The 17,674-nt window shown below is 40.6% G+C and overlaps 3 protein-coding genes across 11 annotated transcripts in view; 1 reads left to right on the top strand and 2 right to left on the bottom strand.

The window, feature by feature from the left end:
- LOC106746471 (sodium bicarbonate cotransporter 3) overlaps positions 1–8,304 on the top strand; it is a 76,804-nt gene extending 68,500 nt beyond the window's left edge. For 5 of the 8 annotated variants that reach the window (XM_014623090.1, XM_014623086.1, XM_014623088.1 and 2 more), the window contains 3 exons: positions 1,983–2,164; positions 2,391–2,514; positions 4,506–8,304. In XM_014623090.1, coding sequence (XP_014478576.1) covers positions 1,983–2,164; positions 2,391–2,514; positions 4,506–4,583 — 384 coding nt within the window. In that variant the 3' untranslated portion in view covers positions 4,584–8,304. Of the gene's footprint in view, positions 1–1,982; positions 2,165–2,390; positions 2,632–4,505 lie in introns of all 8 variants that reach the window. The other 3 variants (XR_001374604.1, XM_014623087.1, XM_014623091.1) reach the window with 3 other exon arrangements.
- A 1,419-nt stretch (positions 8,305–9,723) lies between these two features.
- Positions 9,724–12,998, bottom strand: LOC106746519 (putative gustatory receptor 28b). Of its 2 annotated transcripts, none has more exons than XM_014623185.1 (4): positions 11,337–12,998; positions 11,149–11,217; positions 10,226–10,315; positions 9,724–10,064 (listed from the first exon to the last, which is right to left on the bottom strand). In XM_014623185.1, exons 1-4 carry the CDS (start codon positions 12,414–12,416, stop codon positions 9,999–10,001), a joined length of 1,305 nt encoding a protein of 434 aa, XP_014478671.1. In that variant the 5' UTR covers positions 12,417–12,998; the 3' UTR covers positions 9,724–9,998. The 2 variants fall into 2 exon arrangements, with proteins under 2 accessions (XP_014478671.1, XP_014478670.1); XM_014623184.1 differs by having other exon boundaries at positions 9,724–10,112; positions 11,337–12,994.
- Positions 12,999–16,235: 3,237 nt separating this feature from the next.
- On the bottom strand, positions 16,236–17,674 carry LOC106746458. The gene is made up of 2 exons (XM_014623062.1): positions 16,528–17,674; positions 16,236–16,481 (listed from the first exon to the last, which is right to left on the bottom strand). The coding sequence occupies exons 1-2, from the start codon at positions 17,672–17,674 to the stop codon at positions 16,345–16,347; spliced, it is 1,284 nt and encodes a 427-aa protein (XP_014478548.1). The 3' UTR covers positions 16,236–16,344.

Raw genomic sequence — 17,674 nt, 5'->3', positions numbered from 1 at the left:
AAACAAATGAAAATAAAGTCCTTAAGTAAAAGTCCTAAAGTACTTAAAAATTTATTTCTCGAATGATAAATCTTATTTTACAGAAATGAATTTTATATCTCGCGAATAAATTTTTAAATACTTTTTTCTCAGTGTACGAAGATTGATGAGAGTCTTAGCTTAATAAATGTTAAGGCTTTATTCAAGTTTAGTGTACAGAGATCAGCATAATAGCCTTGACACCTGTATTATTAAGAATTATTACGATTTTCAACTATATTCATATATACATGCAAAAACACAGATTGAAAATCGTAGTCACCACGTGTCGAGACTTACTCTCACCGGTCTGTGTGCACGAAGGAAGAGTGCTTTTCGAGAGACAGAGAGGAAAGGGGACGCTTTTGGCTGGGCGTACGCGTCGATGCGTGCATTGCGAGACATGCGTTTCAATTAAAACCGCCGTGAATTATGCGCTACTCGATCGCGATAGCAGCATGTTGCCAATTTTCCGCGAATAACGAGGACCAGCAAGGATGTCATTGTCGCTTGTACTAGCCCGAAGATCAAAGCGCGTCCTTATCGTGTTTAACCAGTGAATGCTCAAGCGCTGAGAGAAGAAAAAATTATTGTACGGTACCGAAAAATGACAAAAAAACGTCTTCAAGAATTTGTCTGTTCGTTTTTCAGTAACTCAAAACATAATTGTAACTGCTGCGATATTGCATAATGTGACGAGTCGGTGTTATCACTATAATTCCGATTCACCGATCGACTGCGAACAGTGCGATAATAACGTCATTTGCGAACAGCGAATAAAATCGTCGAGACATGTGAGACACGGTTGTAAAAAGACTACTTTAGAATGTCGCCTCGCCCCGATACATAAAATACCTCCGACGATTTCCCGTCGTCGTCAAAGGAACGTAGCACCGACTTTCCATCTCGCATTCTCCCCCCGCTTCCCTTTAGAAAATTGAGGCCGATTTCTACTATACGGTCAAAGCACAGTCAGATTACAGTTAAGTCGCGATCAGTTTTTTCATGCTATTCACATTCTTCCATCATCTAATAACTTTCCGTCGGTTAGTCTTGCAGCACCATTCGCGTCAATACATTGTTTTAAGATACTCTCCAAATCTTCACTTATCAAAATCACTTTGATTTTGCATGATGAAAAACAGAATGGAAAAGTTTAAAAAAAAGACGAGATTTTGAGAGTGCATAAGATACTAAGAAAATGGAAAGAAGATGGAGAATTTACAATTTTATATCCAGAACTTGTGAATGACAAAGCAAAATTTTAGAAATATTTATAAATATATTATATATTATAATATATTTATAAATATGAATTATCTTATAAATATTCTTCGTCTTTCTCAGACGAGAAAGATGAATTCCCCTTCATAGCTGAATGTCTATTGACCGTTTACTGATTGTCTTCTGACCATTCCATATTCTCTCTTGACGATCACGGCAGGATCGCCAGTCTACACTGAGAAAAAAAATACTTAAAAATTTATTTGTGGGTATAGATTTGTAGGTATTTATTTGTGGTGGTATTACATTTAGATTATTGCTTAACTTGACCAATAGTGCGAATGCAACCTCGAGAAAACATTGAATTTAATGAAAATAATATTTGACCGTGATCTTACCGTGATCTGATCAATAGTGCGAATCGAGCATTATCCACGTGCAAAACTATAGCCTTGTGAATTATACTTATAGCGTTATAAGTGATTGCTCCACTCTCCCGAGCGCGTTATTATTTCTTAGCATACATTTTCGTAATTTATCTGTACGATCGATCTCGATCCGCTAGAGAGATACGTCGGCGAACAATGTGTAACGTGACACCTGCTTCCCGGCGATTCGCGAAGGCAACGCGAAGTACGCTTGAATTTGCATGCATGGCCTGATGCGCCTGATGCGCACTCATCGTGCGATCAATCCGGTTTGTCGGTGAGACTCATCTCGTTGTTTAATTCATCCCTCAGGATCAGAACGAGTCGATGGGATATGGACCACCGGGCAACATCCAGATCTCCTTGGCTAACGGGAACATCATGAAGATCCCACTAGCGAGTATCAACATCAGCGAAGAGGTGAACAAGACCGGCATCTGGCAGCAGGTCAACGAGGGCAACGAGAAGTCGAAACAGTCCAAGTCATTAATCAAGTATGCATCGGATTTCGATTGATCAGTCGCGCGTCGGGCTCATCAGTATAATGTATGATCAGTAAAACTGAATTATCTTTAATCTCCAACAAAATACTTAAATCCTCTTCGTGGCAATGATGGTTGCGTTTTTTCACAATTTCGAAACGACGATTTCCAAAAAAAGTCAACTTGAAAATCGTTTCACGCAATTATACGAGGCTAATCGAGATCCGTCGATGTACAGTATGGGGAAGCAGAAGAAGCACACGAAGAAGGACAACTCGTTGCTGGCCGACGAGACGACGAGGCTGACGACGATGACCGAGGAGGACGAGGATGACAGTGGGATCTCGATCAAGGTGACAAACGTAAATGACTCTAAATTCTAACTACCATCATCACCAAACCGACAATTCATATGGCAAGACACACAGCAAGAGCACCAATACACCGGCATGCAACATACTACCCCATGCACCACCGCTGTGAGTAAATTTACAAGCGAGGAGCGGCATGAGACGGCCCTCGTCGAGTCGTCGTAAAAACGAATTTAGATGCGGACGACTCGTCGCAGAGAACGCGGACTTTCATGGACGCCGACGGCCACGACGAGAATATGGCGTTTTCTTTTTTGTTTTTTTCTTTTTTTAAACGTGTAACATCGATAACGAGCATTTTTACGATTTTCTTTCATCCCATAAATTCACGTCCACGAGAGTCGTAATCGCTCGAAGGGACGTCGGTCGGAGAAAGAATTTTTTCGAGCACTCTTTATCGTGTCGTCACGACAGCACGCTGTTCGCGTTTTCTCGCCTATTTTCTCGCGCAGTGACGTCATTCTCCGTGAAATTCGGCTCTGCAGCTCGTGCTTGCGCTCTTAGAAATACCGCATGCATACGTTGCTCTTCGTTGTTCCCTGCGCAACGAAGCAATTGCATTGAGAGAAAGATATAGTTATTTTCGGGGACAACGATATCCTTTTTTTCATTTTAACTACAAAAATAGAGAGAATCAGGAGAACTATTTTCCTAGTAAGTGTTACTATAATGTCAGTGATAATAACCTTGCGTGCATGTTGCCACTACTATTTTTGTGATTGAAACAAAAAAGGATATTGTTGTCCTCGAAAATAATTATATTTTTCTCTCAGTGTGAATATTGATCGAGAAGACGTTACATGCGGATGTAGCTCGTCGACTTGCGTTTCATACGCGTCTTACGTATCCTCGTTTATGGAGTTGACTCTCTGAGTGTGTATGTGGATCATTGTAGAGGTAGAAGTGCCAATCGTGCATCGTGTGGACGATCGCGAGATGCAAGCTTTGAGAAAAAACAGACTGATATAACGTTTTCTCTCGAACGAGCTTTATAAAGCGGGATGGAAGCATTTAGCATGCTCCTTCTATTAATATAGCACCTTTAGGTTTCTGTGTCGTTGCATGGGCATTGAGAGACTCGCTTCCTACATTACTTACCGTATTAAGTGGTCGTGCAAATAAAGAGCGACCCTGATTTTCTTTTATTAAATGTCGCTATATTATAAAATTGCCGCTGGCGATTCTGAGACACTCTGTATATCGTGAAGAATATCAGGTACACACAGAAAAATACATACTGCATTCGAGTAAATATTACTTGTTTCAAATATTTCATAAGTTTATATATATATATATATGAATATATGTACCATAAGTTTACTATAAGCATCAAATTTATTCAAAATATATTCTGAATCCTAAGAGTTCAGTCCAGAATGTCAAATTAAAACAAGCATCGACTTGTTTATTCAAATTAACCGAATTAATGACTTTCCTTCGATAAAGTTTGTAATATTCTTAAAAAGAAAATAAATTCTTCTTTCGAGTACATAATATTCAGCTATTTTGAAATTCATGATGAATATATTTGAAGACAATTATCAAAAAAATATTCTTTGTTGAAGGTAATTATTATTTAAAAAAAGGAAAGTGAATTGTCGCTTTTCTTAGCGTAATCTCTTAGCATAACTTCTTAGGATAATATTTTTCTTGTGTATTGCTTCGTCGATTATAAAAATTTACTCAAAAAGAGGCACCTTTATCATACAGAATATATTTCTCATTATACAGAATATAGGCAGCACAGCATTTTTGTATTACCTTTAAATAGGATGTTTCAGAATTACAAGCGAGAACTCAACTAATTGATAAAATTCACAGAAAGCGACATAATATTCCGCGAAAATTGTGATTGCGATTAGTAACGAATAAGCCAACGTGATCATTCGTCCTGTTGGTGAAATTTTAGGGGAAGCGTACCGAAGCGAGCTCCAAGGAATATTAATTAGAAATTAACGAGCTATTCAATTGGACTATTTCAGGTAGATTTAATACGATCCAAGGAAAGCATCAGTCCCTTGAAAGCGAATGGCACTACCTCAGCCGAAACTTCCGTTTAACATGAAGACAGCGGAAACGAGCGCATGTTGACGCGACACGCAGGCTTCTTTGGTCGATCCTTTCGAGACTTTCGCCCACTTCGTTCCCTTCTCCGCAATCTGCGTCCATCTCTTTCTTGCGAAACGGCCATTCGGCCGACGAGGAACCCGTAGATCGTCGCGTCATCCAATTTCGCCGCGAGACTTTCGTTCGTTTCATTCGAGAAGCGACACCACCCGCCGCCTATCATTTCGCGATTATCCTTGATTGTACTGTATTTGTACTATATACTTGCCGATCGACGCGCGACCCTAGAATTTATACTCGACTGTAAATGAAAGTCATCCATGTACAGAGTCCCGATGTGTCTGTACATAGGAGCGATTCGATTCAAGATTCTCGCCAATTAGTGTCCAGTCGTGTTACTTTACGAAGGCTCTTCTCTCATCCCCGTAAAAGTGGTACGCGCGCTCGAATACGAGAGACGCGGCGGGTCGCCATAAAAAGCAACTTGGGCAAACGTGGTAGAAGCGGAGGAGAAACGATATTTATACGTCTGTATTGTGATGGCTGTTCGTATGACAATTGATTCTTTCCAGAAAGAGAGAGAGAGAGAGAGAGAGGGGGAAGTAGGGTATTCCAAAACTCGACGTGGTACAGACGTACGGTAGTTACGTAATAGATTTTACATTGTAACGACGACGGAAAAGAAAGTACGGTAAAATATAAAGAATCACACATACCACTGCGCCTCAGTCGGACGATAGGAAATACGAGTCGGCGAGAGCCATGACGTTTTACGAGTCACTGGGGGGATACCTCCACGCTGGAACTCGCGGAAAGCGCACATTTTTCCAAGTCGTATAAGCGATACCAAAGAAATAAAGAAGAAAATACACCTGTACGTCGTATATTTATAATGCGCCTGAGTGTAAGATCGCGATAACGCGCGGCAAAATTCGAATCTTCAATCACGGCCCTCGAGAAGTCCCTCGAGCTTCGGTGATAATTCGTTTCCGATATTTCACCGTGACGGTATTTCGTTGCGCGGCATTGTGCGAGCCGCAAAAAAGAGGGGAAAAAGTAAGTAAGGAACGAGTAAGTATGGCATTGCCGTGCAGTATGGCACGCGATTCTGCGCGCGTGTAGCGATTAAGTAGTTAAAATGTCTCTGTAATCCTAGTATGCCAAAAAAACCCCGCAATGTACACGTGTACCGACGTTTCCTTCGAGGGATATCTCGCGAATCACTGTCGGCGAGGATCACCGAGGGGAAGTAACTTGCAACGAGTACGGTCGCTCGTTGAAGAAAACTGCACTGGAACACATCGTTCGTTCTCGGATCGTGTTAACGTGTTGTTTTCTGAACGGCTACCTCGCGAACTAGGAAACGGAGGGGAGAGAATATCCCCCGTACAGCTAAATATCAGGGTGAGGAAAATATCAGGGAGAAGTAGAACATTATTTGTACCGTTACAAGGAAGTTACCTTTTTTCAGTAACAACTTGGTAACGACGTTAATTTTTTTTTTTTTTTTTATTAATAACGGTACATGTTACATTATTGGGGTAACGAACACAATCGTTGCTTTTGTCGTTACTTCGCACACGTAGAATACATGTATGTGGAATAGACAAGAGCGAATCATAAAAAAAAAAATAGGTCTTCAAAACCCGGTGCAAAAGTAACGGTGATGCAACGATTACTTAGATAACGATGACGAGTTACTGTCCAAAATAGCTTTGCTGCTAAGCATCACTCGTCTCCTTTATAAACGGAACACGGTATCGGCGTTCTTCTTCTCGTTCCGGGCACCGATATCCCGCGATTTCTATCACCGAGGAAATCTACTTCGAAAAAATCACCGAGCTTTCTATCAAGCGGATCTCACCCGCGAATAACATTCGCGAAATAGCTACTCGCTGATGAACACGATCGAAATTGGATTTATCTTGGAAGAGTTCGCCTTTTTTAATCGACGTCCTGTTTTCCAAACGATGAAAATCGAACCCCCGAGGACACTCAAAAGTATCTTGTAGCAACGTACCGTTCGTTTCATTATTTGTCACTGAAAATCCTGGACCGGCTGGAGGTTTCGCGCGAGAGCTGATCATCGGAATTCTATTTTCGTAACTCTTTTGATATCTGGACACGTCCAACTAGCCATCAGCGACAATATCGACATATTCTAATTATAGTGAAATTAGTTTCTCCCCCATCGCGCAAAATTCGCGAGGAATTTTCGAAAAAAAAAAACATTCTCCGTGCCGGTGAGGTACGATGCAACATGCTTTTTTATAACACAGTCCCTTGAAGGATAATCGATCTCGTTCGTGGTTAGAGGAAGATAATGTAGATCTGTATAGCCCGTATATCCAAGTAGCAGACGTCATATTGACGACAGTATGACGTCTCTAGCGTCAATATGACGTCTTCTGACGTCACTCTGCTACTTGGGAATGCACATAGCAGCTAATCGTGCGACAATTTACGAGTTCACTGTGTAACAAATAATATTCTGTCGAGCGACGTAAATGGCGCATCTCTCAATTCAGCGTAATCAACGAGTCGATCGAGCGAGAATCGTCGATATTAATTGTTCTCAAAGAGAGAACGACTTTCAAATTTGATTCGACCGCGAAACCAATATTTCGTTGCGTCATACGTTCAATTGACTGTAATCGTACGTTCAACACCACAGTTCATTGCAAATCAGTCCAATGCAATGTGATAACGCAGATAACCAATTGCAGAAGTTCCCAAGTCGACGGAATGTTCGCGTTAACAAGTAACTCGTACGAATCAGTCCGCGACATACGCCAAGCAGAGAAATCGTCAGATCCTTTTCTCAAACGACAGTGCCGATAATTAAGGTCTTCATTATGAAACAAGAATCAGCTTTTCGAATCGGCTAATCAACAGCGAGTCACATCAATCACTTTCGCATGAAATTTCCACAAAATTGGTAAGCTAGCCGGGAGAAGAAAAGAAGAAACGTTCCGCGATATATTTTTTTACACAGACATTTTTCGCTAAACGAATAGTTTGAGGAAACTGCGTTCCAACTCGACGCAGGGCCGACGCGAGAGTCGTGTCTTGCGATACGCACTTGGCGAGTAGGAACGCTCAAAAGGAAGACCTACAATTAAAATCAATATATGTAAACATTTGTATCGCTGGAAAGTATAATCGTGCGTATACCGCGTACTTCTTAAGTATATACATATATATATATGTATGTATATATATATTTTTAAGCAGAGAAAGAACGTGTGCGCGCTCGTGTACTCTCCGAAGCGAGAAGCTTAAAATCGCGAACAGCATTCGTTTGCGGGCGATGTCGACGAGACTGGCGTGTTACGACGCGGTATAACTCGGATCGTGTCGTTTATTAATCGAACGAACCGTGACGAGTCCGGAGAGCGTGCCGTGATCTTCGCGATGCGAACGAGAAAATGGGAAAAAAATTAATCTCAACGGTTAATGCGTAAATTAAAATAAAATTATCTTACCAAACAGATGTATGTACGCGACGTGTATGTGTGTGTTTGTGCGCGTGTATATGTGCGTTAAGTCCGTGTCAGGTAAAGCTCGTGTCGGAGACTAGATATCGGGGATGGAAGATTCCGGATCGGAGAAGACTGCACGGAGAGGAGTAATTTGCAGGCGCATGATCGGATTTTGCTGAATTCACAAGTTATTCGAGTGTAAGAATAAATTAATAAATGTAAGAAAACACTATTCTGTCCTAGCAGCAAGTTAACGTGTCCTATGGATAAATTCACTCAGCAGGATATTTTTTATCCCAACAACGAAACTGTTTCTGCTCTAATTACGAATGATTCGCTAATTTAGTTATGCAAACTAAATGTTATTGCTGTCGCAACGAGTATGCAATATCAACGATGGTTTTGTCGGACTGAGAAAAATTATTTGAAAATCTATTTGTGGGGATATAAATTTTGTGAAATAAACTTTATTTCTGAAAGACCTTATATCCCCCCCCCCTCCCCCCCAAGCAAATTTTTTAACACTTTTTTCTCAGTGTACGACAGCAAAATTATTTTTCTCCGTGCGGAACCGGTTCAAAATCAGGACGCAACGAATTAAGATCGAAATTCATCGATTCGTCGAATACTAATTTCTAGTTCGCAATCCTCGATCCTCAACTTCCGATATTTGATTTGATGTGAGCTTAACAAAAGCGAGATCAGAAAGCGGCGAACAGGCTACAATCGCCGATGTAGTATTAACTGGTTGTGACTAGGTAGGGAAGATCCTGTGAGCGAGCGGCCGAGTCGTCGTCGAAAGTAACTGAATACCTGTCGTGTACCTCCAAAGCGTGCTGTGTTATCTTCCATCGAACAGGCGATCCAGATCGAGACGTTGTGCTGCCGCCCTGCGTTGCTTAAGAAGGTGATGTTTAAAAACGTGGGCCTACGCTACAGCCGGATGAAACTGCGGATTCGAGGAGAGCTAACTAACTTCCTGGCGTACATACGTGAATCGCCGATGTCACAATGGCAATCGTTCGATGACGACGGAGCGCGTCTGTATGACGCGAAGCAGGTCGCAGGACAATCCGAGGAAATGCGACAGCGAGAGAGTGTGATTCATGTTGCAACTCACAGTGTAAAAGAACCGATAAAGATTGCATCTAGAAGGCGGCATCTGGAGAAATACGGCGAACGATATGACGGAGCGTTCAAGTGAGAAAGTTCGTATTAGAAATTCGTACTAGAATTCCATTCTGTCGTTGTATTCTGTAGTGTCGGGTGCCGTTCAGCTTTAGTTAAAATATACAATGTATAATTAATAAATTAATTGATAATTATATGTAATTTATATGTACATTCGATTCTCAACACTTCATTTTTCAGTCCAGCAAGCCAGAACAGCATGTCATAATATAGTCAGAGTTGGGCGAGTTAATTTTTACGTTTAACCAAGTCAAATTAAAAATTAATGCCCTGCAAAATTAACTAAGTTAAAAGTTACCTGAACCAAAATCAACTTAAAGTTAATGCGTTTTAAATTAATTAGCTCGAATTAAAAGTCAACTCATCTAAAATTAACTTAGTTAAAAGCTATTAACTTTTCAACTTTTTAATTGAAGATTACGTTGTGAAGCGCCTAAAAAAGTTTTCTACACCACTTTATTGTCATTAATTTCGTCAAAGTTACATCCTGTTAAATTTTATTTATTAAATTTATTTTAATTTAATTTGATATAAATATATACATTTTTATCATTTACAAGCGCGAAAACACCTCTAAAGAAACATGTCTCTCTTGTGTATGGTTGCTTTACAATACATCCCAAGCTCTTAAAAATCGATGAGGAACATTTCCAGATCTTCTCCCGTAAGATCCAAATGTGAAAATCATTCACGATGTTCTACTCCTTATCGTTCTCTTTATTAATCTTTATGTCATTATTCGTCCGTATTTGGCAAGTTTTCCTGGGTACAATTGCAAAGCGGAGTCGACAAACTTCCCATCTGAAATTGCACAAGTATCACCAGATACGTTGTCACCGCACTCATCATCTGATAAACAAAAATGTCACAAATAGAGTGAACGATTTTAATATGCCGCAATGTTCACATGGAAAATTTTCGCTGAGACCAAACTACATTTCGAAGAAGATAAGTGTCCTCACCGAATGGAAAAGAGTGTTGTCGAGCGAAAAGTATCCGCTAGCCGTGAAGTGTATCTTGCGGTGTAGCAGTTGAAGCGAAAATTGCTTGAGCTGCAATAAATTTCTAATAAATTCGTCGTTACGACGCAATGAACGAACCCAGATAGCACAGGAATATTTTACGAATGTTTTATATAAATATTTATAATAAATATTTTCATTACGAATATTTGTACATTCATAGAATCATGTACGAATACAGAAAATAAAATTTGTGAAATACTTGAAACAAGTATATATCCGCAAGTATATTATAAATTTATCATAAAAATGCACATCAAATTTATTCGAAATATATTATCAATTCTAGTAAGTTTAGTACTTTAATCAGAAATATTAAAACTCGAAAACGTCGGTTTATTTTATTTATTCCAATTATTTAAATTAAAATTTCGATGTATATTATTATTATTATTCCAATCTAACTTTTCTTCGATAAAATGTATAATATTTTTAAAAAGAACACAAATTCTTCGTTTGAATAAATGATAATGAGCTGTTTTAATATTTGTGATGTGAGTATGAATATATTTTAATACTGAATCATCGAAAGAATATTCTTTCTTAAAGATAACCATTACTTAAAAGAGAAAAAATAAACTGAGTAATTGCTTTTCTTCGTAATACAAGTAATTTTTCTTTCTGTATATGTAAGATTGTTTTACTTTCTTCATGCGTAGTAAATGAAGTGTTCTAAGAACGTTTCTTTCTACTATGAATATATGAATCTCTGATTATAATGACTACAATGACTGACTACAATGTTTTATTTATATTCATGTGAAATATCCGGTTCAAATATTCTGGAATTAAGAACATTCGCATTTCGTAATATTTATAGAATATTTCGTGCTATCCGGGAAAGGGTTTCGAGTTTGCGTTACCTCTGACTTCACCACGTTGCCGATCGTGCAACTCAAGAGTTTATGTATCGCATTGCCCGTCTTCCCCATCTGCAACAAATCGAAGATATAGAAACAACGCCGCACAATTTCACAGAATTCCTATCCGTTCCGTTGCTTGCGTTTTCGCGAGTTTCAACGAGTCCATCCAATTATGCGTATTACCCTACCTCATACAAGATCCTGGTGATCCTGGTGGTGAGTAGCATGATGGGATATGTCAAAAATATCAACCAGATGATAGTATCGGCCAAAATGATGTATTCCAAGACCTCGTCGCTCAACAATAACGGTGACAGCAGATAGTAGCCGTTGTACACGAGTGAGAAGAACATGAAGAAGATACCGAAGACTATCGGCGTCGAGTAGAAGTTCGACACGTCCTGGCAGACCTCGCAGAGGTTATAGTGCACGTCCCGCAGTTGCAGCAGCTGATGAACGCTGGCGTTGCTAATGACGACACGTCTGGTCTGATATAGGGACTGCGGCTGGGAATTCGGCGTGTCGACCCTCGAGAGACTCTGTATCGCTTGATTCACGTCGGCTAAGTCCGCCTGGATGACGGTGACCAGCAGGAAGTATTGGATCATGAACCATCCCACGTGAAACGTTGGCAGGATGTCACTCAGCCAAGCGATCGGGCTCGTGTAGAAGGCGAGGTACTCGCAGACCAGGAGAGCCATCGCCAGACTACCCTGCAGGGTACAGACGACCGCCAGGACACGGAAGACGCGCTGTCGTCGCAGCGAAGGGTACAGACGGTACAGACGGTCCAGCTCGCATTTGACGTCCGACAGGCGATTGGCGATTCGCACCAGGGACCTTTCTCCGAAGCAGTAGCTCAGCAAGATCGCGCAGATCGTCGTGCTGCCGAGGAAAGTCTGAAAAACCTCGATGCCCATGGTCATGTTCGTCTTGTTGGGATACTCCATGTTGATCCTGTATGGTATCGACAGGTAGTTTGAGGCGATCATCAGGCTGACCAATACGGCGTTGTAAACGATGCCTAGCTCGGAGTACTGAAACGTGCAGGACATCTGCGGGCTTCTCTTCTTCCCGGTGGCGACGTAATGAGAGAAGGTCGCAAGGCCGATCACCTTGAAGAACGTCAATAGCATCCGAAGCGGCCACAAGGTGTCCTGATGGAGCCGTGACTTAATTTTCGTCGTTTTCTGCTTGCTGAACCTCTCCGTGACGATGCCCACTTTCTCTAGGTTCCCGAAGATATTGAAGACCCTGTGGGCATCCATGAAGACTAGGTACTCAACCGGATCGGAAGCATCCTCGCGATGGGGTTATTCTCTTCGACAAATTAACCTGAAGACGACGTCGAATTTCTTCCTATCATCTTCAACTGGTGGACGTTCGTATAAGCCCTTTCCATAATTTCAGAAATATCTCTCACAATTTTTCGCCAATCAATGAAGTACGCATAGTCTTCCGACGTCGGATACAACGTATTATTTTCCAGATATCTCCCGCCAATCGGTGTGTGCAGGAACTGACTAATTGGTCAATTACTCTTCAATCATTCGAACTTGACACACGCGCCCGAGTCTACGTCGCGCTTCATTCATGCGAGGCGGCACTGAGCGCACGCAGCAAAAAACTTTTTTGCAAAGGTCGCGGGGGCGCATCGCCTATGCAAAACGTCATCAAATATTAATTCTACGAGAGTCATAGGCGGCGCCCTTGAAACTAATAAAAATCATAAAGTCAACACTGTTACTTGCGATGATACCGACGCCGCAATGAAGTTGTCGATTGCCGGCTAACAGGCGCGTTGTGTCACACACTGTGCGCACGCTGTTAGTCTGCGGTATCCGGCTGAAGGAATTATTAATAACGCCTATACGCGGCACGATTCGCGATGCGATATGAAAATACACCGTCCGTGTCATCTTCAGCTGTCGCGCCTCTCCAACTATGACGCTGGGTAGATTATCTGTAATTAACAACGAGCGCTGCTCGAAAGTAGTCCGTATTCGCAACGTACGATCGTTGTTTCTGCATTCGACGACGTCTTCGTTTATCGAGCCGTGTTGTCGTTCTCATTATCTTTATTCCCCCTCGGGGAACGCGATAAAATATTCTCCTCTTGCCGGGCGTATAAAATTCTCCCTCTCGCTCTAATAGAACGTCCTACTGTTAAAATAAACACGTACGTTCATGCGCCGTGGGAAACGATGTTTTGCTGATACGTAGAATATATATATTTTTTTAATGCCGAAGATAACGCTCGTCGTTTGACGAATTATCTGATTTAACGTCGCACCGTCGCAAGCCGGCAAACATGAAACGTACATGCGCAACATTGTTCGTGACACCTGTAATAATGAAAAAAGCATCATCGTGTGAAATCAAGTGTGGGCAGCGATTATTTCTCCTTTCGAAATATTCAAGATACGCGGCTTAAAAATGAGAAGCTTCCAATGTTCGCGTGAAATGAGTGCAAATTATATTTGCGCTAATGGCTACGATAAAACTATCTAAGCAGGATCAAGCGTATACATGCGCAAATACTTCAAATCATTTCGCGTGCATATCGTTTGGTACGTACATACATTTTGCGGCGTCAAATCACTCATTTTATCTTTACAAATATGCGATTTTATTAACGAAATTATTATGACAAAACTTCGCCCTTATTGATGTGTGTTTATAAAAGTACTACTACCTTATAATTAAATAAATGCACTCACTTAACTATAATTTAATCTAACTTTATTTAGTTTAATATAATTGTAATGTTTTTCTCTTACATATGTGTGTATTTATGTACATATATATTTATACTCGTGTTACATATTCACGTGTATTATTGCAAATTTATCCGTGGCGTAAAATACAGTCAACGCGGTAAAATAACGTGTGCTGTGGCAGTTCATCTTTGAACGGAAAAATCTGAATATCGAGTATCGAACATTAAGTCATTAAACAATTCTAATATTCCATTCGATATCCTACGTAAATAGTATTAAAAATAGTATTAATTAAAACTAAAATGTAATACTTACTGATCGTTAAATGATTACCACAATTACTATGTCCACAAATAAAGAAATGATAATGTCCAAAAGTTACTATTCGTTAACTTCTCTTATTTGTACGATTTTGATACTTTCCTATCTATTTATTTTATAATTTTACTGAATCAGCCTATTCGTCTATTCTGCTCCGACTGTCGCTTAAGAATAGCCTGTAACAAGCGTTAAATATATATTGTATTAAGACGAAAATGAAAGTAGCAAAAAGTATTTTATAAGTATACTATATTATAATATGAACTAAAAAATACAAGGCAACAAAAGAGGTCCGTAAACGTGAATAACTGATCAAAATGGAAAAAATAAATGTAGACGGATCGTCAACGACGCATCATCAAGCTGTTATTCGTGAGACTATGAGACGTAATGACAAATGAACGGTTGAGGACGTAGCGCAAACAGTGAAGATTACAAACATGCAAGAACATATAAATCAAAAAACGGTTGTTACAAAGAAAGGAAAGCAATAATAGTATACGAATTTAAATATATGAAAGTCTGTTAAGTAAGTGTCATTAAGATCCTCCGTATCACTTTACAAATTTAAGCCATTAAATAATATAAAATTGTAAAACTAATTATGCTATGATATAAATATATTTGTATTATAATACGATTATATATATATATATATATATATATATATATATATATATACGTTTACCTTCTTCCGCGTTTAATTCCCAATTTGCTATATTGCCGGTGCATCGTTACAACTGAAACAAAAAAAAATAATTGAGGATAGAAAGTTGACTTTTGCCCTTACAAAAATGTTGTAAAATGCAAAAATAATAATCTTGAAATAAAAAAATATTGAAAGCTTAAAATCTAAATACATAGTTATAAAGTATATTAAATACCATAAAATGTTTAAAACATTTTCTCGTATACCTCACGGCTTCCGAAATACTCGCTGATTATCATGTATGTGAAATCAGCCTCGAAGATTTGTTCTAGCTCTTAAATGCACGAGCAGTCATAAAAAAGTATATCCAAATCGATGAAGGGCATCTCCAGATCGTCTCTTGTGTGGTTTAAATATAAAGATCATTCATAACAAATTATATTTGTTATTAGTCATCGTCTTGTTATTGATCTCTGTTTGGCACGTCTTGTTGCGTAATTGTACAATTACAAGGCAATTTCGGTGAGTTCCCCATTTCAAGTTGCGCGAGTATCACTAAATACGTCGTCACCGCACTCAATATCTGATAAACAAAAATGTCATAGACAATGTAAGTAATTTTAATGTACTAAAACGTTCGATACAACTGATATATGTGACTCTCTAATTGTGAAAATCACAAGTAGATACAATAAGAGCTAATAACAGACTAAACGCTGCGTCATTTTGATTTTATCAAAGAATGTGCGTTTATAAAATTACCACTATCCTAATATATAATTATTTTAATTAACTTTATTATATATATATATATATATAAATTTAATAAAATTATAATATTTTTCCGTTAATATAATCATGAACACATAATTTGCCTAACAGGGAAATTTATTTACACTTTCATGAGATACGAACGTTTCGATCCTCATTTTCGAGCTCTCTTTACCGAAATGAAGAAATTTAAAATGGATAATAAGCATAATCAAGAAAGAGAGATACATGCAAACTGATTTCATATGTGGTGTGTTTCAAACTTCTTTATTACGTCGAAAAAGATTCGAAACAATTAGTCTTAGAAGAAATAATAATAAACAGATAGGTAACGGCTAACGAAACATTGTTAAGGTCGCGAGCACACAATTTGGCTGTCAGAAGAATGTTTGTTTACACTTTCGCGAGTAACGAACGTTTCGATTCTCGTCCTGAGTTCTCTTCAGCGTAATGAAAAACTTTGAAGTTGCCAGTGTACCTATCTAAAACCTATTCAAGACAAACGCAAGCTCGGCGTCGTACATTATTTAAGAAGATCCGAAACGCTCGCCTTTAGAAGTCGCAAGTTCGGCCCGAAAGGTCAAACTACATCTGGCTAAGAAATTATCGGGCTAAGAAATCCGAGACTTCTCACCGAGTGGAAGAGAGTGTTATCGAGTGTAAAGTATCCACTAGCCGTGAAGTATACTCTGCGGTGCAGCAGTTGAATCGCGATTTGCTGAAGCTGCAAGAGATCTACAGTAAGATCGTTAAGACCCGATTACCGTGGCCGAAGGGATCTCGAGTTTGCTTTACCTCGAATTGCGCCTCCTTATCGATTACACAACTCATCAGATTATTTATCACCTTGCCCGTTCTCGCCATCTGCAAGAAATTTCAAAGTGGGATGTCGCGCGCGAAATTAATTTCACGGAATCTAGATCTGATCGTCCTCGTTTCCCGGCGAAGGTCGACCGGGTCGACGGCGCGGACCCACCTCGTTCAAAAGCTTGGTGATGCTGTTGGTGAGGAGGAGCACGGGATAAGTCAGGAATATCAGCCACAAGACGGTGTCGGCCAAGACGAAGTACTCTAAGATATCGTCCTTCAACAGCAAGGGCGCTATAAGGTAATAGCCGTTGTATACAAGCGAGAAGAATATGAAGAAGATGGCGAACAGTATCGACACCGAATAGAAATCCGACACGTCCTGGGAGACGTCGCAGAGGTGGTCGTGCACGTCCCGCAGCTCTTGCAGCTGATGAACGGTGGAGTTGCCGACGACGACGACGCGACGACGGTCCTGATAGAAGGACTGTGGCTGGATATTCGGCTTGTTGGCTTCAGTGAGGCGCTGTATCGCGCGATTCACGTCGGCGAAGTTCACCTGGATGACCGTCACCAGCAGGAAGTACTGGATCATGAAGCATCCCAAGTGGAAGGTCGGCAGGATGTCCGTCAGCCAAGCGATCGGGTTCATGTGGAAAGCTAAGGACTCGGCGATCAGGATAATCACCGTCATACCGCCGTGCACGGTGCACGCGAGCGTCAGGACGCGGAAGACGCGCTGTCGTTGCAACGGAGCGTACAGACGGTACAGGTGATTCAGCTCGTGCTCGACGTCCGTCAGACGATTGCCGATTCGCACCAGTTTCTTCTTCCCGAAGCAGTAGGTGAGTAGAACCACGCTGATAGAGATGCTGCCGATCACGGTCTGGAAGATCTCGATGCCGACGGTCATGCTCGTCTTGTTCTGATAGTCGAGCCCGATGGTGTACGGTATCGACAGGCAGACCGAGGCGAGCATCAGGCTGACGAGCACGACGTTGTAGGCGATGCCCAGCTCAGAATATTGAAACGTGGACGACGTCTGCGAGTCCTTTCTCCTCTGGCCGGCGACGCAGTGCGTAAAAGTCGCAAGACCGATCACCTTGAAGAATATTATCAACACCCGAAGCGCCCAGAAGGAGTTCCGCTGATGCGACCGCGTCTTGACCCTCGTCGCTTTCTGTTTGCTCGTCTTCTCCACGACGAAGCCAACCTTGTAGAGGTTGCTGAAGAGGTTGGAGATCCTGTTGGCATCCAT

Source organism: Dinoponera quadriceps, unplaced genomic scaffold (genome assembly GCF_001313825.1).
Source record: "Dinoponera quadriceps isolate SergipeBrazil2010 unplaced genomic scaffold, ASM131382v1 scaffold1850, whole genome shotgun sequence".
NCBI lineage: Eukaryota > Metazoa > Arthropoda > Insecta > Hymenoptera > Formicidae > Dinoponera > Dinoponera quadriceps.
Note: the sequence above shows the minus strand (reverse complement) of the source record. Positions and strands in the feature narration are given on the sequence as shown.